This window comes from Strix uralensis, chromosome Z (assembly GCF_047716275.1).
Source record: "Strix uralensis isolate ZFMK-TIS-50842 chromosome Z, bStrUra1, whole genome shotgun sequence".
Classification (NCBI taxonomy): domain Eukaryota; kingdom Metazoa; phylum Chordata; class Aves; order Strigiformes; family Strigidae; genus Strix; species Strix uralensis.
The window spans coordinates 52353936-52371921 of record NC_134012.1 but is presented as its reverse complement, the minus strand read 5'-3'; the positions used below and the strand labels follow the sequence as shown (position 1 = coordinate 52371921).

The window sequence follows — 17986 nt, the reverse complement described above, 5'->3', positions numbered from 1 at the left end:
TTTGTGGGGTTTTTTGCTGATCTCTCAGTTGGCTCCACTTTATCCAGTAGTACTCTGTGCTTATCCAAAGCCTATAAGCAGAGTGTCTGGGGCATTCAGTCATCTTGGTCCATGGTGGCTGTATGGCCAAACATGACATCATTCTGAAGAGTGACCCAGAGAAAGACATTTATCTCACTTAATTAAAGGCATTCAAATACTAAATAACTCTTCCAAGACCTCTACTACCTCAGCTTCCCCTGTAGTAAGCAGGAAGGGACTGGTACTTCTGTAAATGAGAAACCTGTAATAGGTAGGATGAATCTCATGCAGGAAGTTACTCTCTCTTCTCACTGACCAGAAAGGAAGCCCAATAGTCAAGATGAACACAGCAAAAAATAGGCAAGAGAAACTGCATAGAAAGAAACTCCATTGTACTTAATAAAAATCCTCTTGAGTGTCCACATTAATTAATTAGTTCTGCAGTTGCAGGAATTTAATTTGCATAATCTCATAATTTTTTTATGTCCCTGCCCACTGCAGTAAGGTTGAAACTAGATGGTCTTTAAAGGTCCCTTCCAACCCAAACCATTCTATGATTCTATGACCGACTTTGTGATAAATTTCTTTGGCAAACTTCCTATGACTTCCCTATGTTCTATTAGAACAGTCAGTAAAACAAATCCTTATGTCTTTGGATCTTTCTCAACAAACTGTAGCAGTCTTCAAATGGAAATAGATCAATATAATCAAAATAAAGCAAATATATACCCAGATATTTGATATAAATAAATGTGTCAAGTAAAGATTACCTAGTAGTCTGCTTTTGGATGTTGTGTTGTACGACAACTTTGCAGAATGTACTTAGAGTTTACCCCAAATGAAGTGAATTCAGTAAGAGATTGCATTTTCTCTTGAAAGGTTCAAAGAACACACAATAAAAGGATAATGACAGCTTTGAGAGAATATGGACTAGGTCTTAGCAGATTACTTGGTAATTTGACTTGAGCTAAGGACATTGCCAGTGTTTGGCACGTAACAATAAATGGTAATTTAAAATTGCATTTATGCTTTCTTTTTATTTCTACGCATTTCAAAGATGAAAAGGGACCACTAAACATTAAATCAATTCTTGATTCAACCAACTGACTGAACTGAAATCCTGGTATTGGACATTACCTCATTATCAAATGAACAACAAAAAGACCAATAAAACACTTAAAGCTCAAAAGATGAAATAATGAAGTATGAGAAGTATCTGCACTCAGTGTGTCCTATTAACACTGTCTTTATTTCCTTTTTACAAAAAATAGAAATAACAACAGACAAAACATACTCAAAAAAATCAATGCTTTTGCCTTGGTCTCACTGAGGAGCTGAGCAGGCAGAGTCCTGGCTGAAACTTTTTGACAGTATATGCCATTGACAAAGGAAATAAAGATATATGACAATATATCCATGCAAGACACAAAGTACAAAATGTGTTCTGTGGCCCAACAAACATTTTGGAGGTTGCCTGTGTCATAACAATTTTCAAATTGTTACTTTTGCTCACCCATGCCTTTACACAGCACATCTTACAAACAAGTTACATATACACATATATCATAAAAAAGTTTTGTATATGGTCTAACTGCTACAAATTAAGGCATCCTAACAGCTGCTGTTTTGCTGGTGAAGGGTATGTCTCATATTAGTGTTTCAAAAGGATATATTTCAGGTATTTCGAAATGAGACATCACGAGATGTGATTTAGAGGAAGAACTCCTGCAGCTCTGGCTCTTCAGTACTCTTTTGACTGTCACATTTCCAGCTTTTCCTATTGATGTCATCATGCCTGGAGAGAAAAAGAATAAAATTACTCATGGTAACACTAACAATATAGAGGGGTTTGCCCTGTGTTTGTTTACTCTGTTTTATTCCATTTGCAAGTATTGAACTCTGAATTAATCTTTTTCTCTGGGCTTATTTCTCTGGACATGTACTACACAAAATACTTTTTAATACTGACTTTCTTGTAGCTCCTATTCTGAAATCAAAAATGGAAAACAATGGAATGATAAGGAGCTTTTTAAGGCACAGCATTAATTAGTACACTGTCATAATATTCTGATAATAATCAACAGAATGTCCAAAACCTCCTCATCCTTTAAGGAAAAGTACTATAGTGATAAAAAGATGCACTACAACAAACATTAAATATACCCTGTTTGTTTCTGACTCTACCTGTAAGAGAGTCATCTAGTCCCCATGAACAATCACCAGAGAGAAATAAACTTTCAAAAAGTGATTCATTTGACTTACTTTATGTGTCTGCTTAAGTAGGAGATGGTGGCAAAGGCCATAGGAAAAATGGCAAGCAGTAATTCTTTTTCTGACACAGGGCCTATAACTCTTTTAATATTGTAATTTAGGTAAAATCTCAATTCAAATCATTAAGATTTTATTAGATACACAGATAAGGATAATTTTGCTATAGTGTGTCTTCATTTCCATACTAGGTAAAATTAGATTTAAAAAAATAATTTAAAAATCTATCTGTTGTGTATGAGACTCAAATGATTTTGAGCTTGCCAATTAAAGTAGAAAAATTAAACACTAAATATTTGTAACACTCAGTGTCTTCACCTTCTTTCATATGTCCTTGTTCTGTACCCCTGGTATGTTCCCCCTCTTCTCAATTAACCTTCCAGCTGAAGGATTTTTGATTAAGCATCCAGCCCACATCAGCTTTTAAACAGGCTAAAAGGTTCATTTTTAGTTATTACTTCTGAACAGTAAAACTCCTACAATACAATCATGACCAGCTGGTTTGTTCCTGCAAAGGACAGATACTAGTGGGAGGTTAAAAACCCACTGCAAAGGGCAAGAGTATGTGTATAAAAAGTTTGCCTTAAACTCACATATTTGTGAGCCTGATTCTTACAAACCAGAATAGCTTTATTCCAGTCTACAATCACCACAAAGAGCCAAAAATCCTTGAGAGACTGATACTTAGGATTCTTAGATAACCTTGTGGTCACATCAGGATTTAACAGAAGCTGATGTTCTCAGGGACCACAGTTGTGGGTCCTAGTAAGAGGGCATGAGGAATCATTTTATTTTAAAATTCCCTTCATTCATCTAAATTACTGTTGTCACATGCCCAAAGCAAGAGCAAAAGACAGAATTGAGATAGGGGAAGTAGAATTCATAGGACTGAGTTTGAGGAGGTAAAAGAGGAGCACTTAACTTTTTGCCATAACTACTTTTTGGCACTTAACATGCATTGCTGATATCAACAGTATGTTTAGTGTTAACCACGGAGCTTTATTTATGGATGCTTTATAAGGCTAAGACAATTTGCATCAAATTACTACTACACTGGCTTAGACTTGCAGTGCTGAAAGACCCTGTGGGTAAGTCCCCCATGCGGTGGCTCACTAAGCACTCTAAAGACTCCATTTCACAGCTCTACAGTTGCACTATGATCTTGAAGAGGATCATTTTTAGCTAATGCAAATGTCTCTACGTGACAATGCTGAACAGATATGTCTTTTACAATGGTGCCTGCTGACCTGAAAGAAACGTATTACCAATATTACTAATTACTAACCAAATTTCTAATCTCTTCCGGTGCCTGTGTCACAGAAATACTAAACATCCCCTCGTGCAATGGGCACTGATGCATGATCAAAACGGTTCACAACAGAACAACTGTAAATTGTCTGGGACAACGCATAAATTACTTTCATATTGATTTTATACTATATTAGTTTGAATTGTAACTATTTTATTAGACATACAGATAAGCATCCTTTTCCAGAGCATATATTTGAAGTTGTAATTTATCCAGCACTAGGTCTGGCAGGGAGATATCTGTTAGGTTAGATCCACTTACTATTTTAGAAGCATGTCCAGTTTACTACCTGACAGAAACCTGTTGGTAGATGCTGCTGATTGCCTTGATGTATGAAGCAATTTTTGCTATTGATAGCTGCAGCTAGTACAGGATTTGTATTGAAATGGTGAATTAGTGCTTACTTTAAGGTACTGCAGATCTCAGATGATTTAAAGCGTGGGAAAGAATCATTCACTGGCATACATGTAAGACAGAAAAAACTACAAGCATTTGCTTGGAGTCATAATACACAAGAAACTAGCCAATCCTTCCAAAAGGTGAAAAATATCCCAACCCAGCCTGCACATCTGAAATTTCCGATCTAAATCCTAATCTGTGTGTACAATAACAGCCTCCTCAAGCTGTGCCCTTAGTGCACTCTGCTCCTTGTTTCCTACTCCCTGGTTTTCCAGTGCCCACCACCATGAGGACAGCTTCGGGACATGGTGTCTGGATCAGCAGTGCCCAGAGGGATAGCCAGGAGTTCAGATCCAACTTTAACCCTCCCAGCAGGTGACTTTGCAGCTCTGCAGCTGCAGCCAGACCTTCCCTGTCTCTCACTGCTTCTGGGGAAATGCTGTGCTGCCAGGGATTTCTCACACAAGAGCATTTACACATGGCAATACTGAATTACAACAACGGGTTACTTCCAGGAGACAGCTCTAACATAAGGATGAGATTAATGGTTTTGTATTACTCCACAGACTGGACAGGCAGCTGGGTGTTTTGACGAGGCTGCCCACTGATGCTCCTTCAAACTGCTGCTGTGCAGTCAATTTTCTGCACTGGAATTTCCCTCTGTTTTCAGGAGAGAATTAAAACTGTTGGAAACCTTACAGTTCTGTTTCTAGTTTCACATATACTGTGCCAATGACTTCAGAACAAGACTCCCATTTCCATTACAGAAATTGAGTTTTTGAGTATAGGAAGGTCCTGGCATTAAAAAACAAGTGAACAAAAAATATTATTAAACATTTAGAAAAGAGTAACTTGAAAGTAATTTAGGCTCCCGAACTGCAGAATGACTAATTTATAATTTTCCCAGAAGTATCCTAAAATGCATAATTTTGGTGTGAACAGCAGTCATTTCCAGGCCTAATGAAAGGATTTTACATCTCAGTTTAACAGAAAAAAAAAAAAAAAATCACAAGAATTTGAGTGATAATAGTTGAATAAAAACGACAGACAATTTTTACAAAGCATTTGCTTATAAAATAAACCACACTTTGTCAAATGATGTTTTTTCCGACATGTCTTTATGGACTTTGAGGGACTGGTCTCTATCTGCCTGAATAGTCCTGATGGAACATGCCTAAATTAAGGAGTTTGAACACAGTCAAAGTTATCAGACTTTTAAAAAACACATTTAACTTCAAAGTCTGAGGGAGAGTAAGAAAAATATGTGAAAATAGGAGAGCATTAGATTTAAAGTAGAGCATTCTGCCTCATGTTCTCTGTACTCTCCATTTAGAGATGAACTGTGGTCTTTTTGCTCTCCTCATGAGAGGAAATTTAATTTCCATTCTCATCTGGTACTTGACTTTCATTCAACAAAGGCTGAATACTCAGCCAAAGTGTGCTGTACTCCCTGGTGGATTTACGAGTATGAATACTTTCTATACTTGCTTGGAACTGAAATCCTGTAGTCAGTTCAATGGTGACATCAGCAGAAATCCATCATAAAATTCTGCTTTTCTATGAATTTAGATGTTCACCTGTTCATCTATTTCCTTTCTTGTGTATCAATCAACTTCAGTATTTCAGTTATGAATAATGTTAGCAAACACATGCAACTTGAGAAAACAAAGCAACAGAGATGCTAAACATCACCATGCATAAGCACATACCAAGCATAGTTACACAGAAGTTCTTCATTCAGCATGCTAGAGGAAAGACTGGTGTAGCTGAAGTAAGGACCCTAAGAAAGTACAACATCATATCAGTTAAAAACATGCACTGAGCTTACCACATGCATAACATGGAAGTCTCCCAAAACATGCAGTCAAATTGCAACAATAACATTTTAACAGATTTCTTTTTAAGTTAGTAAATGAGGCTGAATCTGTTACCTCTTTGACATGTGTGCTGTGGTCCTTTGGGTTGGTATGAAAATGTATTCTTTCCACAGTTTTGATGTTGGCAACAATGACATGCAAACATGGCCTTTTCACAGAAAACATGCGTTTTACAGTGCAAGCATCAATACTGTTAGAATTACCTCATTCAACTCCTCAAATTTCTTAGGGAACTATGAAAACTGCTCATGACCTTGTCATCTATCAGAACACCTTTGAAGACAGACTGTCTTTTCTTCTGTCACTATAAAATCTCAATCACTCTTTTGAAAAAAATTGCTATTGTGTTATAAAAATAATTCTATGTTAAATGGGATGTTTGACTAGATGGTGCATGTCTTTAAAGGCTCAAAGCAGTAGTTCATACTGTGATTCTGAGTAAACTTTAATAAATGCAGTTCCACTTCAATTTAGCCTATTAGGTCTCCTTTGAATTTTTCATTTAATTTCACATTCTGCTACAGCACTGCTGTTCTAGCAGTACCCACTAATATGGATTGCTCACTATTTCCCAGCTCTCTCTTTCCACAGTTTCTTTTCCATACACATTTTTCCTCCTTTATGCCCAAGATTTCCCTGAGTTTCTCTCCCATTACCTTGTCATAATTTTACAGCATATAATTCACTATTCCTCCTCTTGGCCTGCTTTATGTTCTTTTTTTCATCTTGAAATTATTCTTTCATCTCATGTCTTTCCATCCACTCCTTCCTTCCCACCCTGTCTTTCACAGGGGATTAAATCATCTACCATTCCCTTTCACTCAACTCTTTATTGTATCTCTAGATGCTCACTCTTCTCTGCTTTGCTCCACAAACACACTGCACTCACAGTATTTCCTACCTCTATCTCTTTTATTCAATACCTCTTCCTTTCTCTTGGAAGATACATTTGTTCAAAGTATCTTCTCCTTTCTTTTGAACATAAGAGTCAGCCTCCTACCTGGAGACACCCCTCTTTCTGTTGGGATCCGAGAAAGGGCACTCTGTTGACCACAAAGAGGGGATGATATGGATCCAATACATATACTCTGCCACAAGAAGACTGTACTATGAGGAGAGGGTAGGCAAAGAAGACTGGGTACTGACAGCTTCAACACCTAGGGGATGGCTGTAGCTCCCACAGAAGCAGGAAGGACCATTTCTGCTATTTTTCCTCTTTATATTCTATCTCTTTTTCTTATCCTGTTGGCCTCATCAGTCAGCTATAGGACACGACAGGGCTAGTCCTTCAGTTATTTACTCCTCAGAAATCCCATGGATTCAAGCATGACATTCTCATTGTATGACCTGCCACTCACAGCAACGTCAAACATCATTTCCACGTGAATCACGTCTCTGTGTTCAACACAGAACATGTGAACCACGTGCACTAAGAGTATGGACTCTGTACACAAGCAATACCTGCCACTCCTTGGAAAAGCCTTCCAAAATTAAAACGGTGGATGGCTTTCTACAGGACAAATACAGTAAAGTAGTTGTGTGCATCCATTTGCTATAGAAAGGCAGGAAGAAGAAGTTGTCAAACTTATTCATTACTTAAAGAGACAAGAGAAAAAAAAAGATCCTTCCTCCTTTTAGTGCACTCACTGGCTTGTTTCTTCCTTTTGTGAGAGCTGCTGGATTTCCCTTGCTGTCTGCTGTCTTCCTTCCTAATGAGGTAAAAGGCAGCGTGGATGAGGTTTTGATCAGGTTTGCTGTTTGACAGTTGTTGTTGTTATTTTGGTTGCCACTCAGCGTCTCCATTATGGACCGAAAGGTTCCAAAAGGCCTTTTCAGCTGGTCCCCTGCTGGCTCCCCAGAACCGGATGGAACCCGCATGAGTCCTTTGCCCCGGTCTTTATCCTTTTCCTCATTTAATTCTGACTCTGCTAGCTCCATCTGCACCACAGGCTCCTCAAAAGTTACTCGGAGTTTCAAATTTTGGGAGGTTCTGCGCTTTGAAGATGGAGACTTGAGAGCACTCTTAGGGCTGGTGGCAACCTTTTGAGCAGTGGCACTATCTGTGCTGGATGGAGAGTTGTCTCCACAAAACTGGGTCTGAGGTACAGTACCAGACTGATACAGGGCTTCATTATCTGGATCGCTGCTCTCTGAAGTTGGGGAAGGACTGTGGCCATCCACAGACTTAGAGACCCTGATACCAAAAGGGAAGCGGCGTCCTGCTGCAGAAGTGTGTTTCTTAATCATTAGGTGCAAACTCTCTGGGCTCTCAACATTCTCCACTATGGGCTGAGGCCTTGGTTTGTCAGTTCTTTTCACAGGGGTGTTCTTGTGGTCCTCAGAAATAGCTGAGTCTGTGTCTGACTCGCTGAGTGACCTCTGCATCAGTTGCCTCAGTCTGGCTAACTTCAGCTCCCTTTTCTCTGGCAAAATCTTCTTCACGTTCTTGGAGGATGCATGAGCATCCTGAAATTCCAAAGTCAGCTTCTCCTGCATACAGACATTTTCAGAGATTTCCTTCCCCAGCAACTGGCGCAAGATTTTATCTGAGTCCTCATCTTTTATCTTGGCTCGAGTGCGACTAGAAGTTCCCAAGCTGCCAAGAATCTGAATCCCATCTTGGGTGTTCAATTTACTTTTTGGTGGAGACAATTCATCTGCTTCAGATGGTTTCCACTGGGGTTTGCCAGAAGCAGGAGATGATGGCAAGCTTAAAGAAAAAAAGAGGAGGAAATACCACAGCCAAATTAATGCACATATAAAATGTGAAACTGCCATTTCCAGTGTATGTGTCTGTCTCAGCTTATTGTTACTTATCCTCTTCATTGCTATTCACATGGAATTCATTACTACGATGCCACAGCAAAGATTACACAGAGAAGGATGTAACCCTGCTTCCACTCCTAATTAGGATTTGAGTCTCTTCACTTTCTCTTACAAAGAAAACTCCTTAAAATCAAAACTTAGAACGGTTGTTTCAATGCCAAAGATGACTTTCTGAGGAAAACTTTAGAGAAAATACTGTTTCCTGTTTGTGGGAGTTGACATGTTCTAGAAGGTAAAAAAACCCCACAAGGCCAAATGCCTACTATCCAAGTCATACCATAATATAAAAGTAGCTTATTCTAAATACTGTGAATGTACCAGCTCTCTGCATAGCAATGATTTCATAAATCTAAACTTCATCTGGTATTAATAATAGCCATATAAGACCTCATAAAACGTCAGGGCCATTTGCACTCAAAACCTCTTCAGATATGAAATACTGAAAAGCATGAGAAAGGTAACATGAATTGATTTCAATACTATTAGAATAATAAATTAAATTTAAAATGCCAAATGTTACAGAGCAAGGAACCAGCAATCACAAGTAAGTCTGATTTGCAAAGGACATAAATTAGAGAACATTTCTTTCCCTGTGACACATGCCAGAGCTCATAATACTCCATGTTCTTATTTTAAACCACTTTTCCTCTAAGCAAGGGTGACAAAATTAAAGTTAGTGCAAGGCAGTGAATTCACAAATTTAATTTCTTTTTTGCAAGCAGCTTCTACTCTGATGAGTCCGTAGTTTTCACAGCGTGCAAAATTCACATGCCTATACTAGTCACCTCGATTTCAATTAATTTTCTGCTTTTTTTCCTGTGGCAAACTGAAACAAGCACTGAAGAATATGCATGTATCTACAATAGACATTCCCAGTAAAAGGGATAGGTTCTCTTACATCCACTGCAGGCTCCTTGGATGATGGTAACATCCACAAGTGAGTTCTAGCTGGAAGGAAAAGTAGTAGCCAACTATGAAATAAAATTTTAAATAATAGAGTATCATTTTCAGACTTGCTCACTTATCTAAAAAGATGTTGAAACCTACATTCCTACTATTCCTTTTACAGGAATAATGAATCATGAGAGATCTCCTCTCACCTGATCGTATCTGATACTGAAACAGTCCTGGTGCTCACCAGTACTCAGATGTGAGACCACTTGGAAAGACCAGTCAGCAAAAATCAAAGAAACCAAATGAGCTAGAAGACAGAGTTTGGTCCCATTGTTCCTGCTGAGCTGGCAGACAGGGACGACAAAGACCATGATTCAAAAAAGAAGGACAAAACAGCTCTTTTCAGTGTGGTTTTCTACTTCAGTGGGAATTCAGAGTTTACAGCCATTTCCTAGCTGGTTACTTTACACAAATGGATCTCCAATTCCAGTGTCTTTGTCATCTACTTCTGTAACTATCTGCACTTGTCTGAAACATTGACACATGAAATTCAGGGACATGGAGCTGTTGTCCAGAAAAGCACTTGAGATTCTGTGAGAATGGAAGAAAAGCAATTACTGATCCTATGAGTTCAAACTTGATGACCCAAAGCTCTGACCATCAACACCTGCAGAAGCTTTTATGCTGGCTTCATACTTTAACATACAGGTAGCTCCCTAAGAACCCTTAAACAAAGAGAAGAATATGTGTCCTCCAGAGAGGAAACTGAATGAGAAGGCAATGATAAACCGAGTCCTATTTGCATGTGAGTTACTTAATTCCTTTCAAAGTCTTCTTTAGAGTGTTATCAGAGAGAAATTGTGTGCTTGTTTGACTTCCATGCATCACACTGGAAGTCTATGGCAGAAGTCAGAGAGATATGTTAGCAGACTCCAGATCCAGTCCTCTGCCTTTACTTTCCTCCTCTTTAATGTAACTCAGTTTGTGTCTATTTCTGGGACTTCTGACAGGATATGTAAACAATACATAAAATTTCTGGAGTTTTGACTTTTTATAAAAGCTACTGCAGGCAAAAGATTTAATGAGAGTAAGGAGTCTTATTAATCTGAAAGGAGGTTTTGTTGGTTACTGGCTTTATGAGTTACTGCTGGCAGTAATGTACAGTGAACCACCAGAAGGTCAAACTTTACAACTTTCCTAAGGGTTTCTAGGATCCTCTGCTATTCACCTAATACAAAATATATTCTATTCCACTGTAAATCTGATTTTCACTCTGTTGGGAAATAGGGACTATTCACTTCATACTCAAAATTTCCAGTACATATAAAACATTACACACTGTCAAATTCTAGCAAGCTCAGCTTCAAGTCCATGAAGTAAGGAAAGAGATTTACTTTACAGAATACATCTACTATTTAGACAGGTCACAGCTTCTCCTGATAACCGGTGTACCACAAAACTGTGCAAATCCAGACTGCAGCACAATTCCAGTCACTTTACCTTGGGGATGTGGGTAGTGACTTGCCCTCTGACCGCTGGGCTTCTAAAAGCTGCTGGAGTTGGTTCTGTAATGTCACACGTTCCACTGTCTGCCTGCAAGAAAATGTAAAACTGTTTACCTTGAATTGTAAAACTGTCAGCGTTAGTAAGCTACAGGGTAACTGATACTACCCATTCAACTTTCTATTCAAAAAAGAAGTCCTCTTCAACTATACTTAACATAGTAAATAAAAAGAGAAATTATAAATAATAACATAAACAAAGAGTTTGTACTTGTCTCTGAATCCCTGTGGACACTGTGATCACTGTACAAGACCAACTGAGAGATGTTTACTTGTCAGAGACTACTTATTATACTTCATATAAGGACAAGTGTGGGATCATAAGCAGCTGTTCATTGGAACTGAGTGACTCACATTAAATAGTCGTCCAGAAACAAAGATATGGCAGAGCAAACTTAGAGCCACTTTGTTCTTTCCTGTTTGTGTACAGGAAGAATCACAGTATCATTCAGGTTGGAAAAGATCCTTGGGATCATCGAGGCCAACCACCAGCCTCACTCTACAAAGTTCTCCCCTACACCATATCCCCCAATATCTCATCTAAACGACCCTTAAACACATCCAGGGATGGTGACTCCACCACCTCCCTGGGCAGCCCATTCCACTGTCTGACCACTCTTTCTTTGAAAAACTTTTTCCTAATGTGCAGTCTGAACCTCCCCTGTTGGAGTTTAAAGCCATTCCCTCTGACAGATTAAGAAGTCACTTCCAAAGTTGGTGGATGGCTTTTACTCAGCTAAACAATAGCTCAGACAACTGCTCTCTCCTTTCCTATCTGCAAATGAACACAAAGAGGAGCTTTTGACCAGTGGTAAGGCCTGGTCCAATCTTCTTCAGCTGCAGGATGGAGCTAAGCATGTCCTCTGTGTATTCAGGGGAGAAGTAAAAAACACATCTGCTTGCTGCCCTACCTTACCAAAGGTCCTACCTGTGCTCTGCACCCACCTCATACTCAGTAGTGCTATACCTACTGCAGTTCATCACTTTCTGCTGCAGGGGGGGGTTGTAACTAGATGATCTTTAAAGTCCCTTCCAACCCAATCCATTCTATGATTCTGTGATTCTATGACATCTATACTAGAAACTCCATTTACCATGGAACTGTAATTACAATCTCTGTTGTCCTGCCACATACTTATTTCCATAGGAAGGACTGAGTTGAACCAGATAGCCTGCAAATCTTCAAGTAGTTCTACAAAAAAGAAGGAATAGATCAATTTGCCACAAAAAAGTTCTTCTCCCTCTCCCTGCTCCCATCCAATTTAAACCTTCCATTCTAACATCAAAACATCTCCTTAGCTTGCCAACCACCACAGATAACATTCAATCTTGTTTAGTGACCTGTAAGTTCCATTGCCTCTAAACACTGCATAGAAAGAATTACTGGGAGACTACTAGCAAACAAGAGACTTGCAGCTTTTTGTTACTGCACATATGCTATCTTTCACCTGGAATACAATTGGTACCTTTGGTTTTATTCCCCGGCCCTGATCAAATGACCATGTGAAAATGACTTTTTATCTGCTTCCCCCAGGCTCTGCTCCTGCTGCTGTAGAAGTAATATGTTTTTAGTACTTTTATTCTTTTTGGATCTGCAGAACTAATACAGTTCTCCACCAGTGAGCTGGACTCTTTCCTAGCTCACATACCATAAGCAGAAGAACTAGCTGAGTTCCAAATGCAGTCTTTATAACTGGCAATGTCAAAGCCAGAAAGAATCCAGACGACATTTTAGACTAGAGGTTGTACTCACAGGGCTGGTAGAAAACAAACATTTTACTTTTAACATATCAGAGTGGATCTAAACAGTGCTACAGAAATAAAGGTGGGATCTTGACATACTGCCTTGCCATCACATTTTACAATACAACTACGCTTTATGTAGATCCTTTCTTCCCTTAATTTTCCATCTTCCTTCCTCTTGCCTACACACTTCCTTAGACTATTTTAAAATTACTCCTACCATCTGTCAACATTGGCTTATATTGCAACTCCCCAGATACTCTCTTTTAAGAGCTAGGGAAATTTTCATTTGAGATTAGACTGTGATGCAATTCATCTGTTTTATTTGCCTTTTATGCTTCCTTCAATTTCCATTTCTAAATATCCAAATAATGTAGCTAATAGCTTCTTATGCTTTCAGCTTTAATGGAAATCTCTGACACCTCTTCTGCTGAGTTAATGTTCTCATTCCACTTAAACATTTTATTGTGCTAAAAGAATTAAAGTTCCCCCTATTTTAACAGTTTAACTAGTTACCAAATAGCTCACAGAAACCCACACATCTTGCCAGCACTATCCCTAAAGATATGTAACACACACATATATACCTAAGATAACATTGAAAACAAGGGATCACAATTTCTTGGAACAGCAATATTGCTAAATATTAAAACCAGACTGATTTAGGATGCAAGATCACTGTAGCTTCAGGGGTAAGAGGGTCTACTTACTTTATAGTATTTAATGCCCAAATTCTCAGGGTCTTAGTTTGGACAATGTTCCCAGTAAGTAATATGTAAGGACCCTTCTGTGTTTACTTAAGTCAATCGTGGAACTCAGCTACCTCCTAATGAAACCAGGGAGCTCAGTAACTGAACAGGGAACAGGCTGAGGCACTGGGCTCTACTGAAGTACCTTTCATAGTACGTTGCCTTACTTCTCCATTAAAGTGATAAATCACTTTCTCATCTTCATCTTTTGACTCATGGTTTGCTTTGATCTTTGCCTTGCTAGAGATTTTGGCTTGATAGTGTATCAAAACGATCAAGTATCTCATTCATTAATTGCTTTGCACATCCAGGTCCATAAATGTAGGACAGTGCAACCCTTTGGGAATGCAGGTAGAATGCTCTGTCATCAAGCAGCATTGTAAAAGAAGTCTAGGGAAGCATTAATTTTGAAGCATTAATTTTATGCTGTTAGTTCAGAATTGGTCTCTTCAGGCCAGAAAAGCTCAAGCAATATAAGCCATTACTGCTAATGTCGTCAGTGCTAGGCAGGAATCTTCTACACTGGCAACTAAGGTTTTTTTAGGCAGATGAAATCAGTGAGGGAATAACTAAGACTGTAAGACCCATGGAGACCTCAGGAAGTAAAATGCAAACCAATATTTTGTACAGACTCTGTGAAAAACTTCTGTGACTGTCCTAAACATTTTGTTAAATTCAGAAAATCCTATTGGATTCACTAAACTTCTATAATTTGAAAGAAATGCAAAGCAAAGCTTTTATTTTGAAGCCAGTAGCAGCAGTTTTTGTCTGCCACTTTCCTTTTTACTTATGGAAAGAATTGCTTGGTTCCTTGCCTCTTTTGGGGAAAAGTCTCAGTTAATCCTCCTGTGAAGATCTGATGGAACATTTGTAGTTACCACTTATTTCCTTCTTTCAAATGTAAAGTCTTTTCTTCTTGAATGGAGACTTATACCCAACTCAAAAGGTTTTGCTATACTCCTGTATTTGTCATCTGAGCCGCTTTGGATCAAAGAGCTGAAAGATATGAAGACTGGCAAAATGTGATTTTAATGTTTTGGTTTTGTGCGCTCTTTTCAGCAATGGCTCCAAAGAGTGGGATTGGGATAACGTCTCTGTAGAACTTATCTGTGTTGCCTTGATGACTAGAAGAGCTCATAGAGAATGAAAGACAGTACTTCCTTCTTTGGTTTAGGACCTCTGGAGATAGGTCTTGCTAGGTGCTGGTCTAAGACAGTTTCTGTGATGCTGTTCTTGTTACACAATATCAACCATTCCAGTCTTCCTGTTGTTGGGAACACACAGTGTTATCAGATAGAGGCTCTTCTCCCTGGCTCATATGGCACCCAGAATAAAAGAAGATTGCATGATCAATCATGTTTACAGCAGCTGAGGGGAGGCTGGGAAGCACTTAAGGGCTTTCTGTGTTGATATGGACCATTCAAGTAATCCATCATGATACAATCATAACTCTTCTAAGTCTCTAGAACAATGTCTATTAACACCAACAGAAGTAGGTGGAGAAAACACAGGAAAGCCAGCTCAGTTGCTGAAGTTGAAGCTTTTCTATGTAACAGTAGTCTGAAGTGACAGACTGTAAACTGGACTTCCATCTGTTGTCATCTGATGCTATCAGGATCTTCAAAAGTGCTGTAGCCAATGAATTCCCTTCCTATGCTAGAGGTAAGGCCCCTTGAGAAGCTGTCCCAGGCAGGTACTTTGTACCATCCTTGGATTTTTATGCAGGATGAGGCTGCAAAACAGGGCAAGAGTCTTCTTCCATCATCCCCTCTGGCGTCTGAGCAAGAGCCTCTGAACATGGTCCATTGCTTCTATCAGAGACACTCATGACCTCAAGGCCTGAAGCCCAAATAGCCATGCAGAAGCTGTTCTTTCAGGCAGAAAATAGAATATTTCACTGCCTCAGTAAACTGCAACAGGGTTGCACAAAAGACTCACATCTCTTTGTAGAAGAGGAAGAAAAGGCTGCTGCTGCACTTACTGGAACTAAATCTGAAGCAGGGAAAAAGACTGCTGAAGGCAAGCAGATTTAACTCCAGCTGAAACAAACAAAGGAATCCATCAGGAGTCAGATAAGAATCATTTAAATGACTCCCTAGGCATGAAGTCTGTGAGGTGACAGGGCGGATACTTGGAAAAATGTTAATGCTTTTGTCAGGAAAGTCAGAACTAGGTTATTTCTATGGGGGTAAACAGCCTGCTGACTGACATAACAAGTCTTTCTTTTCAATATGAGAGGCAACATTTGTATCAAGTACTGGGTGAGCACTGAAGAGAACTGAAACATGGAGAATCTGTGGTTGCCATTTCTACTTCCTGGTGTGTGCATTTTTTTCTGCTGAGTTATGGGGAAAATAAATTTCATTATATATTGAGATGAGTCAGATGTTAATACAGGCTACTCAAAAAATACCCTATGTTCATTTTTTTTTTTCCTTTATATCAGCTGATTTGTATATTTTAGTATTTCTCAGCAAATGAACCAACTACAAAACACCTGGTACTTTGAAATGTCCAGTGAACAATGTCAGACTGTAAAATTATGAAAACTGTGAAAATTGTAATAATCCTTAGTTCACTGTATTTATGAGAGTACAAATGTAAAAGAAGAGTTAAGATATCATGAAGACAAAATGCCTTTATAATATAAAACAGAGGTATAAACATAAAAATAAGCATACTTCAAATGCAGAAAGGTATTTTGTAATAACAGAGAGGACTGTTACTACACACTCCTTTTGTTGTAAAAACAGTACAAAATAGATACTTGATTATTACCAAAAGGGTGAATTAACAATACAGATATTTTTTACCCTTATTTTCAAGACACCCACTTTGATTCTAAAAATTGTATCACTGTAATGGGTTCACCCCAGCTGGCAGCCAAGCACCCACACAGCTGGTCTCTCACTGCCCCTATCCCTCAGTGGGATGGGGGCAGAAAATAGGGAGAACAGAGGCAAAAAAGCTCATTGGTCAAGATAAAGACAGGGATATCATTTACCAATTAGTGTGATGGGCAAAAGAGACTCAACTTGGGGAATTTAACTTAATTCATTGCCAATTAGCATAAATATTTCATTATTGATTCAGCTATTGGGAAACAAAAAAAGACAGACAATTAGAACACCTATCCTCCCCTCTTCCAGGCTTGAACTTCCATACCAGATTCATCTGCACTTCAAGCCACTCTTCTCCCCCATTCTCAGGCTTCACTCCAGACACCTCTCTTCCTCTCTTGTCATTGCTACAGGTTACACCCAGCCTTTTCAGTGAGGCAACAAGCAGCACAGGTCAGGGTTCATGTGCAGCAGTTCCTCTCTGCTGCTCCTTCCCTCTCATGTTTTCCTGTGCTCTCATGTGGGTCCTTTACAGGCTGTAGTCCATGCAGAGAAGCACTGGCTCTGGTGTGGGCTTATCCATGGGCTGCAGTCTTTTCAAAGGGTGTACCTGTTCTAGCATGGGTACTCCATGGGCCACAGTCCCTTTGGGGGTGTGTCTGCTCCACCATGGTGCAACTTCTGCTTCTTTGACCTTGCTGTTCCCTCTGTCGCTCTTCTGTTCCCTCCTCCTCTCTGGAATTTTTTGCCCTTTCTGAGATATGTTTTCATAGACGTGCCACCAACTTGGTTGATGGGTTGTTGTGTCCTGCAGTGGGTCTACTGCAGAGCCAGTTGGAACTGGTTTTGTCCAGCAAAGGACACGCCCTCACCTTTTCTCAGAGGCCACCTCTGCAGCTCCCCTGCTAACAATCTTGTAATCTATACCCAGTGCAATTACCCACATGCTGCTTGCATAAAACGATATGGTCTCCTCTAAACACGGGATTGTCAGAAGCCATTTTCATGGCTTGTGGCAGCTGCCAAGCTCTTGATCATATATCTAAGTTGAAACAATGTTAGGTCAGTGCTGATGGTTTCTAAGTTTTATCTTATGAGACTATTGACATGCTATGTCCCAATAACTGAACCTACAATAAAAGCAGCAATTGCATAAACTCATGTTTCAAAATAACAGGCTCTTTACAGATGTTTATTAAAAACCACACTAAAATATTAAAACCAGCTCCTATGAAGAAAAAACAGAACATATTTCCTGAGCAGTGACTGTGGGTTTTGGTGACCTTCCAAGTCCAAAAACCCCCCTCCAACTACTATTTCCATTATTCCAACATCAACACCCAGCACTGTAATTGGGAAGAGCCACTCACTGTATATAAAAGCATGCTATGCAAAGAGAAATTACAATCAGCAATGATGTGATCCCAAGGTATGCAAAGGGAAATGGGACCAGATCGCTACATACATACCCTTTTCCACTCCCACTCCTGTCATCTAT

At 39.2% G+C, this 17986-nt stretch overlaps 1 protein-coding gene across 4 annotated transcripts in view; it reads right to left on the bottom strand.

Moving 5' to 3' along the window:
- Positions 1-1251: 1251 nt before the first annotated feature.
- Positions 1252-17986, bottom strand: part of SNCAIP (synuclein alpha interacting protein) — a 90573-nt gene continuing 73838 nt past the window's right edge. For 3 of the 4 annotated variants that reach the window (XM_074856173.1, XM_074856174.1, XM_074856176.1), the window contains 4 exons: positions 11095-11187; positions 7522-8584; positions 5707-5777; positions 1252-1816 (listed from right to left, as the gene is read on the bottom strand). In XM_074856173.1, coding sequence (XP_074712274.1) covers positions 1732-1816; positions 5707-5777; positions 7522-8584; positions 11095-11187 — 1312 coding nt within the window. In that variant the 3' untranslated portion in view covers positions 1252-1731. The remainder of the gene's footprint in view (positions 1817-5706; positions 5778-7521; positions 8585-11094; positions 11188-17986) is intronic. The other variant, XM_074856175.1, reaches the window with a different exon arrangement.